Genomic DNA, 10,512 nt, shown 5'->3' on the forward strand with positions numbered 1-10,512 from the left:
CAGATAGGAGGATTATTATACTTCTTGGGATGACAGAAAGGAAAGATTTGCTGACATATCTTCTCCATGAGGGTGAATTATAAAGTTGGACTGCCTTTGCTGCGTATATTCGAGACGTCCTGGCTAGAGTGGAAGGCAACCAAATCTATTCCCGCATCGCTTTCCTCCATGGAAGAAAGGTTACTAATGAGGATTCTCATGCCCCCTCTATGCATATAGCTTGGAAAGCAACTCAGACCTTCTGCCACGACCACTGGTGACGACACGGGTTACACCACGTATTGATTGACTGCAACATTCTGGGGCATGGCAGATTGATGGTCTTCGCAAACAGAATATTGTTGATTCTATTGAATGATCTTTTGATACCCGTTACGCATTAAATATGGTGGCTTGGATTGGTTTTCATTTGTGTAGTGAACTATTTGGATATTGCGTGACCCTTCGACTAGGCTCCAATACTCCACGAGCTGAGCGCGAGTAATAGCTAGTTGCTTCTTCAAAATTTCATTCTGCCCCTTCAAACCTTAGAGACTATGCTCCAACAATTCGCGAGCTGAGTGCGAGTAAAAGCTAGCTGCTACTTCAAACTTTCATTTTGTAATGGAAAAAAATAATTGAATTAGTCTGGTTATCAATATTAAAACTTGTACAATGACGTTTTTCGATCAGAAAAAATGTGCTATATGATGAATATTAACATACATCCTATTGGAGGTCATTAATAATAGAAATGAAACCATGCATACGATCAGGGAGTTGACTTGTGTGTGCCATCTCTAGATATTCACATATAATTAGCTTTTCCCATACTTAGAAATGGTTTTCTATATTAAAGTTTGATTGTTCATAATTAGTGTAAGTAATATTTTTAGCAATAGTTCTTATTTAGAATAGCTACCTTGTATACAACTTGGATTAAATAATGTGTCCTTACCCCCAAAAGTTATCCTTAAAGGGAAAACATGCCTCCAAATATGTCAAATATGCATTGAATAATCTGCAATGTCCCATAAAGTCATTTTGATGGGCTTTAAATGTCTCCTTGCACAAAACGTCCCTCTTAAAGAGGGTATATTCATGATCAAGCAATCAAATCTTCTTTTTTACCCATCGATTGGGACCCTTCACATCACATGAACCTTATTTGACCATCCAAATGCCTTCAACACCACATGTCACCATTCTAAGCAAGGTGTTCCTTCTTTAGCTTTTTTCTTTGCCACCTATCATGCCCCAAGCTTCCTCCATGGTAAGAAGTTGTGCTCTTCTAAGTTGTCTTGCCACATGCCATGTTGTAAACCTCCTATAATGTTGGGAGTTCTTTTTCTGGGGCTATGGTTGGTCCTTTTATCACCACAAATCATACGTTGTACACTTCTTGAGGTAGGACATTCATCCTCTAGGGTTCACTTACTTGTTCACATTCCCCGTCTACTTGGTCAAAAGTCCTAAGTACGACCAGGAAACAATGTTCCTCATCAATGATGCAACAGAAGGTAGTGTAAGCCACGTAACCATGCCTCCAAATTGGTGTGAAGTATGCCCAAATACAACCTAATCGTGAAGTTTTTTCCAAAAAGTCTATGAAAACCTCCCAAGTCTCTTCTTGCAACCTATGGCTGCCACTAAACTCTAGGGATACAATGTGATGGTGGAGAAGAAAGGCCCATGAAAATGCAAAATCCATGGACTTTCAGGGGGCAACACAATGCGGAGGCACATAAGCAATGAAACAGGAATCGCCGAGTATGTCAATTACTTGTAATTCATACTCTGCTCGTTCACCAAAAGAGGCGACTCGAAACTCTATGAGTCAAACTCGCGTTGACCGAGTTTGACTCATGGTCAACGCGAGTTTGACTCACAGAGTGCCCGAGTTAGCCAACTTTGTGGCGTTTGCCGAGTGTGCGTTAAAAATCTCCGGGCGCGATTTTGATTTAGTTTTAAAGTTTTAACTTTTAGGTTAGTTTGTCTGTCCGCTGACAAACTAAGGCTAAGGCTAATGGCTCTCATATCCTCCGATTCAATTCATACCTCGATACGAGAAGCAGCTGCTACAGCGGTACCTTTTCAGATATCTCGGAATGTTTGAAATCACCCACAGGAAAACGATAAGTTCTTTGCTTCACTTTTGGCTTTGGATTAAGCACAAGATAGTTTAAATCACTCATAGAGAGAAAAACTAATGAAAATATTTCTTCAATCTATTTACTATTGTAATTTAAAACTGGTATGAACTAAAAATTTAAGATTAAAGTTTAAAAACATTATTTAATTTTATTATTGTTTAATAGGTAAAAATATAATATTAAGTTTATATTGAATTTTACAGTTTTATTTTATAGTGGTTCAAGGATATTAGGTTGTAGTTATATTTATTGAAAATCTGAGCAGATCAATCTGTAGGAATCACAATTTTGGTTGGCTAAATTAGTAATCCTAATGAGATAAAAAGAAATTGGCATTATAACTTCCTGTCAACAAAACCATAAAAAATCTACTAATTAAACTAGCCCTTAAGATCATAAAAAATCAACTAATTAAATTAAACTAACCCTTAAAATCATAAAAAATCAACTAATTAAACTAATGCTTAGGCTTTAAACATAATATTACATTATATTAAATTTTAAAGTTATTAAAATAAAAAGACATCAGTTCCTTTTGCATTGTCCCTAAAGTCCATATAGATTTCATTGTCCACATTGTCCCCAACGTCCACATAAATTCTCCTTTCTTCTTCTTTCGATATTCATTTACAATTCTCATTTATTTCCTAAGGTAGCCTGTAGCTAGATAATTTTCTCTTATTCTTCTGAAGTAAGTTCGTCCCTATTGATGTTTGGTCTGAGGCAATTCAGCGAACGCATACCACAACTTTTTCTTCCGCGTGTTAATATCAATTTTTTACTCTGTAGTCACTGGTTAGGAGTCAAGACTCAGTGTTTTGGATCATGTTTGGACTCATAACATATATGAGATACTTATTCATTCATGATATGTTGGACATCTATTGATAATAGATAATATGCATTGTTTGAACATGGCTTTACTAAATATCAATGAAAAATGTTGTTGTTGTTGTTGTTTTTTTTTTTTTTTGGCTTTTCTGAATATCAATGAAAAATGTTGTTGTTGTTTTTTTTTTTTTTTTTCTTTTTGGCTTTTCTGAATATCAATGAAAAATGTTGTTGTTGTTGTTGTTGTTGTTGTTGTTTTTTTTTTTTTTTTTTTTTTTTTTTTTTTTTTTTTTTTCCAATATATGTGTATATTTTGATTTATTGAATTCCCCATTTTTCTCTCGAGTTGATTAAAACTCTTCGCTCTTTTGCCTCGCCGATTTATTGTCGATTCCGAGTCTGGTAACATTGCATATACCTCAATACCACCCAGTACAACAAAAGAGCCAAGGTAGCTTACTCAAACATTACAAGAGACAAAAGGGCTAGTTAGAGTTCCAAAGACCTCCTTTCAAGTGAGGAATCCTTCTAAGGAGTTTCATAGTTATGTTGCATCAATGTCTCCATCAATGATTTAGAGCCTTCCAATGTTGAGAAGGAAAATTCAAAGCGGATGTGGTAGGATGCCATAATTGAGGAGTTAACTCCATTGTAAAGAATGATTTCTAGGAGTTGGTTCAAGACCAAAGGGTGAGTCAGTGATTGATTTCAAATGGTTGTACATGGTAAAGCATGCACAATGCAACTAATGGTAGCATAGACAAGTACAAGGCTAGGTTAGTAGCAAGAGGATTCTCCAAAGGAGAGGGAGTAGACATTGACGAGTCCTTTACTTCAATTGCAAGGTATACTTGCTTTAAAACCATTATGTGTCTTACATCAGTATGGATGTGAAGACAACTTTTCTTAATGGAGTACTTAATCAGTCAAGGGATTCTAAGGTGCATGGTCAAGACCTGTGTTGCACGGGTACCTGCACCCGGGGGTGGGGTTCTCGAACCCGTCCCGGGTTCCCGCACCCAAGTACCGGATTCGGGTACGGGTTCTTCCCAGACGAACCCAAAAGAACCAAGTTCTTCCATGAAGAACCGGGTTCCTCAAAAAAAAAATTGGGTTCTTTTCCTTTAACGGGTTCTTGGGTTCTTGGGTTCTTGGGTTCTTCAGGTGCTTGGGTTCTTGGGTTCTTCGGGTTCTTCGGGTTGGGTTCTTTGGGTTCTTCGGGTTGGGTTCTTTGGGTTCTTCGGGTTCTTTGGGTTCTTCATAAAAAAAACTATATTAAAAATTTAATTTTCAAATAAATTTTTTTTATTGAAATTTAAAAAATAACTTATAACAAAGGTAAAAAACTTTAAAAACCCTAAATCTTTAAGACTTTAGCTCTTTACACAAGCAAATATCTGATAGACTGATACCGTGATACGTGATTATTCTTGGCGGCAGAGCACCGCGACATACCAGAAGAACAAACACCGTGATCACTGATTACTGATTTCATTTAATTTTTAAGTTTTTTCCATTTGGTTGAGGCTTGAGCCGTCCCCGTTTACGATTTCCGGAGGCAGTGGGCAACTTTAGCAGCAGTGGGCAGCTTCAGCAGCAGTGGACAGAGCAGCTTCAACGGCAATGGTATTTACAAGTTTTTGTTTTCAATTTTATTATTCCATGAAAAAGTTTCACAAGACCCGCGTGTGAAAAATATAGGTGCATTATAATTTATATTACACATTTGAACAGTGAACACCCACAGGGGCTCAACTACATTAAGCTGCATTACACTTTCATTGTAAGTGGATCGCAATTGCCCACTAGCAGTCACTACTGCAATATCCCTAATGCCATAGGTGTTCGTGATTACTTAAAACCAAAAATCCAGGCCTGTAGACCCGTGTTCTCTGTTCCAACAATGAGCTTTGTGGAACGGAACATAGCCACCATCTAATTTGCAAGGCTCCTTGGAGCATATTAGCAAGTTTAATTGCAATGTTTTCCATCGACACGTAACATTGAGCTGGCAAAACATATAATAAATAATTCCCTTCTCTATACAGATGGACATTCAATTGTAACAACTCAATTTAAAAGCTAAATATGTCACATATGTCAAGAACATAGAATATATGGCATCGAAACCAGAACTGGAAAAGAGACCTCTTACTCTGTAATTTGAGCCTGCAGATTCTTGTAAATCAATTTGGAATGAAACATTCATTCCCGAGCCAAATAACCATCAAATTATAGACTGTAAATGCACACATACATGTTCAGACATTTTCGGTCAAATAGAAAGTAGGATTGAGACCAGCCATAAGCTGTAATCAGCTGATGTTGTTAAATGGCGAAGGGCTATTTTGGACGATGGCTAAATTAAGTATCAAAATCTGCCAATTTCTCACAGCATTCTCAAAGTTTTCTTGTTTAAAGTTGAAAAAATATACAAATTCATATATATTATTAATTATAAATTTATAATTTATAAAATATAATTATTAAAATTTAATATTATTATATTACCCGACGAACCCACGCACCCTGTTTCCAAAAATGTCGTCCCCGTCCCCGTCCCCGCACCCACGTTTCCTGGCAACATAGGTCAAGACACATGTGGAGCATGAAGAAATCCCTTTATGGGCTAAAGCAAGGACAACATGCATGGTACTCAAGAATAGATGATTAGTTATCGAGATTGGGCTTCACCAAGGCTGCTGCAAATCTTAATATATATTATTTATTAGATAGAAATCTGATCTATGTGTCTCAGTCATATATGTAGACAACCTAATAGGCATTTTGAGAAGCTCGTTGAATGGTGCAAGATAGAAATGGCCTGCAGTTTGATATGATGATCATCAACCTAATGCATCACTTCTTAGGTATAGAGTTTGGGCAGGGTACAAATGAGGTCTTCCTTAGGCAGAGAAAGAATCCATGGAGATTCTGAAGAGATTTCATACTATGGATTGCAAACCCTTGGCTACTTTATGGTTACAAATCTTAAGTTATTAGTAGATACAGATTCATATTTGGTCGATCCTTCATTCTATAGGAAATTAATTGGTTTCCTAGTGTATCTAGTGAATTCTAGACTTGAGAATTTGTTCAATAATTGAAGGGTACAGTTCATTATGGTTTGAGGTACGTGGGAGATGGTGAACCAGTGCTAAATGGTTTTGTCGATTCTAACTGGACACGAGATGTAGGTGATGGGAATTATTTCAGGTTGCTGTTTCAACTTGGGTTCAAGTTTGATATCCTAGTTGAGCAAAAAAGCAGGTAACAGTGGCACTCAATTCAGTAGAGAAGTATATGGCACCCAGTTCTGCTAGTTATGAAGCCATCTCGCTTCACAAGTTGATAGCAGAGTTGACGGATCAGATTTTGGTGCCTACAGTTGTGTATTGTCACTTGTGCAATTGAAGTTGCATCAGGCTATCTGAGAATCCAGTATTTCTTTATCGCTCCAAGCACATTGATATCCAGTAACATTTCCTCAAAGACAGTTTACTTGAGAGCACCTGGTTCTTGAGTATGTTCCTTCAGATTCACAAGTGGCAGATTTTTTGACAAAGACCCTAACAAAGGTAAAGCTTGAGATCCTGAGGGAGAGACTAAGCTTAGTGGAGAACACTTTCCTTGCAAGGAGGGAGTGTGAGATTTTTATTTAGGTGTTGCTCACTCTGTGTTCCACAGCTCTGATTGCATACTTCAGCATTAACAGCAGATCACTTGTCCTCAATTCCTGTGCATGACAGAGATGACTGTGTATCTGAGGTGCAGCACCAGTTCTAGAAGACATTTTAGTCTTGTTGAATGAGGTTAGGCATGCATGCCCCATCTGTAGAGACTGAGTTATGTTTATCATTCCCTACTTAAAATTGCTTTTCTGTGTTAGAGTTTGGTTTTCCAGAATTAGCATATGTTGAAATTGTGTAGCCTTAGGAGGTACTCCCGCAAGCCCTGGTTGCTAGGCTTGTGAGGAGAAAACATCACAAAAAAAAGAGTTTGTGGGTGAGGCACCCAAATTTGGGGTTTTGGACCCAAATGAATGGGCTTGGAACCCAAGAAAGTGAATTTTATACTCTAATTTATTGTTGAGTTGGTGTTGAAAGTTTCTTAATGGACAAAGAGCCTTCCAATGGGACCTTTTGATCAAGTAAAGTACAGGCCAAAGGAGAGGCTAGAAGACAAGAGCAAGGAGCACATTTTCTCTTGTAAAGAAGGCAGCAAAGGAGCCGCTGGTGTGCCTTAGCCGCAGGAGTGAAAGGACAGCTGTGGAGAAATTCTGGGCTAAAGGGGAAGACCAAATTCTAGAACAGCTGGACAGTGTTTTGGTTGCAGGCAGCTAGAGAATTAGAGGGTTGAGCTCAGTTTGCAGGCCTTCTGAAGGCCGCAGCAAGAAAATAGCTAGGCCGCAGGCCTAAAAAGGGATGGACAAGACCTGATCAGGCTGCAACAGAGAACTGGCAGGGGCTGCTAAAGTGGACTGGTTTACAGCAGTAACAGTGATTGTAAAAGGACTGGTTGCCAAGGACAGTAGCAAGCCAAGGACCATCAGCTAAAGGTACAAGATCCGGTAATTACAGCTGTATGTGTTAATTGTTTTCTTTTTTTGGGCAGATGAGAGTCTAAGGTATAAGGCCTCAGCCCTGGGTTATTTGTCATAGGATTGACCTGTAATTTGGCATTGTATCGGGGATTCTAAAGGGCCACGATCCCTGGTATGGGAGCCCTGTGGTTTTCTTATTAATGGACTGACAAGGAACAAGATTTGGGCATTTAACTCATGTACTACCATTGATTTAATTGCTGTTGTATTTCTGCTGTGCAAGTCATTTTGAATTTAGACACTGCTAGTGTGTTTAAACTTTATGTTCCTAGCTACGGCATAGACCAGACCAAGGTTGCAAGGAATTCTAATGGAAAAAGTGTCATTTTTAGCAGCTGTTCTTATTTAGATTAAATGCCTTGCATAGAAGGGTTCCAGAAATAGCTAGGGAAAAGTCTCCAAGGTAAGAAACGCTCTATCCTAGGAATTACTGCATACAGAAAGGGTGCACTTGGGAAGATTAGGGTTTTTGTCCGCTCTTAGCCTGGGTGCACTGGTGGTGTGTTCTATTTTCGTAATCTAGCCTTTCTTCTCCTATAAAAGAAAGCAAGGGTGACACTGAGATATGCGGCCATTGCTGTGCAGTTTTCTTTCTTTTTGGTTATTAAAGAAAGCAGATGTGATTTTGAGTGATGCAGATTTCTTCTAGCTTCTGCTGTTCATAACTGAATCTTGATGCAGCACAGCTATAAATTGCTCAAATTGGATTAATATTATCATTTACTAGTTTTCACTTCAGATGCCAGAGTTGAGCACTCAAAAACAGCCAAAAATTCATTGTGGTAAAACAAAGATGAACAACCATTGATTCTAAAATTGCTCAAATTGGATAAATAATAAATATTATCGTTCATTGGTTTTCACTTCACATGCCCAAGTTAAATACTCAACAACCGCCAAAAATTCTTTGCAGTAATGCAAAGGTGAACCAGAGTTCATTCTCCTTGCATGTTTATTGAATTCATATTAAAAAAATCTAGTAAAACATTTGCCGCTTTGCACGGTAATCTATTTAAGAACTCTATTACAATTAACTCCAGTTAAATTTGAGTAAACTGAATGCATTTCCTTTTCCTTAGACTACCTATTAGTGATATACTTAAAGAAATGACCTTGCAGATGTTCTCATCTACTCTCTTGAGAAATGCCCTATTTGATTAAACTGCCAAATGAACATATGCAAGCCAGCTCTGAGTCTGTTAAGGACCTTTCGATTAACTAAGTTAAACTAAAATAGCCAGAAAAAACTAATAGGATTTTGCATAGCAATCTCTCAATAAGGAATCCTTCTATGAGTTTGTATATTTCGATGATGCTCCCAAATTACAAACGCAGCAAGCATTACCTTCCATTATGGAAATATTTCTATGAATTGTAGTCCGCTGACAATAGGAATAGCTGGCTTGGGATAGGAATACAGTCCCCTTACAATAGGAACGGCTGATTTACCATAGGAATACCTTGCATTATCCACACTCAAAAGCACTTTGGCTGCGACAATGCGACTGGGGTATCTATTCTAACAAATTCATCCAGGACTTGCACCTGGCCCCATCCACGAAAAACAGCCTTCATATGCAGGTGGGATGACCAACAAGAGGCGAACGTGTATTTGGGAATTTTGAACCTTGGTGGGAGGTATGAAACACCCCCACTTCACCATCAAATCAAGACCTGTTGATAATCCTGAAATGAGTTCGACAAACTGAACCCGGCTTTGCCCTAATTTAAGGAATTTCCGGCACTTCTTTTGTTTATTCTGACCTAAAGGACCTGATTGAACTAAAGTGAGAAAACAGCCAGCCGAAACTGGTGTAAGTTTCACCATAGCTAATAAGATCCATACATACAGTATTGCAGTTTTTACTTAACAGGCCAAAGCGGTGTAGTTGAGTCGGAACATTTCAGAGGCGCCCATTTTTCCCAGTAAAGCTTACTTTCACTTCATAGTTCACCCTAAGTTAGGTTCCTTTGCATTCTATTTAATGAATCCGGATGCCACTCCGTCTCAGTGCATTTGCAGATAGTTTCAGTTCCCATGGAAGAAATAAATGCTTTCAGATTTATTAAAAATGTGTAATCAATACATACCTAAGGGATCGATGCGGCAGAGACGGCCTGAAGGAAGTTGAATGGGACTTTGCAGAGGAACCCTTGGGGATTAAATCTCCACTGGAGAGCAATCTGAAAGAAAGGTATGTATTCCCCGCTGCTACGGCCTGCGCCATGGCTTGTGCTTGGAATCTGCTCTCAGCTGCTTCCCTATTGAAATTTCAGTCTGAAGGCATTTATATGAGACAAAATACACGGAATCTTATAGCCAAGCTATTCTTATCTGCTTGATTGCTAAATCATAAGGCTACATTTAACTACTAATAAAACCTAATCTTCAACAATCCTGGTACAAAATAGTATAGTCCTGCAGTGAGCAATTTTAATAGAATTAAAGGCGTTTATGAAGGTTCGATTCTTCTAACGGGTAGAACAATTTTTATAGAATTAAAGGCCGTTTATCAGGGTTCGATTCTTCTAACGAGTAGTGATTAGAAGTTGTAGGTGATTTTATGGAAAATTAAAAATGAACTAGCAGGAAGGAGTTTAGCCTTTAGGGTTAGTTTAATTTGGTTGAGTTCCTGCGAAAGCATTTCGTACCCGGTGATGCTCTTGAAGTTAGGGTTTGTTAATAAGCTAATAGGATGTGATCTATTTTGGTGAATTTTTCTGAATATAAAATTAAAATAAAAACCAAGAAAGGAGTTAGATGTAAGGTTTGGTTGGAGTTGAATGTAATTTTTAGGTGTTTTTGAAAAAATAAAGATTAATTTTTGTATTTTGAAGTTGTTTGCATTATGGAGAAAGATGTGGTAGTGATGTGCTAAATGAGATATTGTAATAAAATATTAAGTCGTATAATAATAATAATAAGTATAACATTTTTTTAAGAGC

At 37.9% G+C, this 10,512-nt stretch overlaps 1 protein-coding gene across 2 annotated transcripts in view; it reads right to left on the bottom strand.

Moving 5' to 3' along the window:
- CLPP5 (nuclear encoded CLP protease 5) overlaps positions 1–9,996 on the bottom strand; it is a 112,079-nt gene extending 102,083 nt beyond the window's left edge. The window contains exon 1 of one of the 2 annotated variants that reach the window (XM_089439960.1): positions 9,658–9,996. In XM_089439960.1, coding sequence (XP_089296086.1) covers positions 9,658–9,794 — 137 coding nt within the window. In that variant the 5' untranslated portion in view covers positions 9,795–9,996. The remainder of the gene's footprint in view (positions 1–9,657) is intronic. The other variant, XM_089439959.1, reaches the window with a different exon arrangement.
- Positions 9,997–10,512: the final 516 nt, after the last annotated feature.

The sequence above is a fragment of the Pinus tabuliformis genome, chromosome 9 (assembly GCF_031772625.1).
Source record: "Pinus tabuliformis cultivar Carrire ecotype Pingquan chromosome 9, CPIR1, whole genome shotgun sequence".
Lineage (NCBI taxonomy): Eukaryota > Viridiplantae > Streptophyta > Pinopsida > Pinales > Pinaceae > Pinus > Pinus tabuliformis.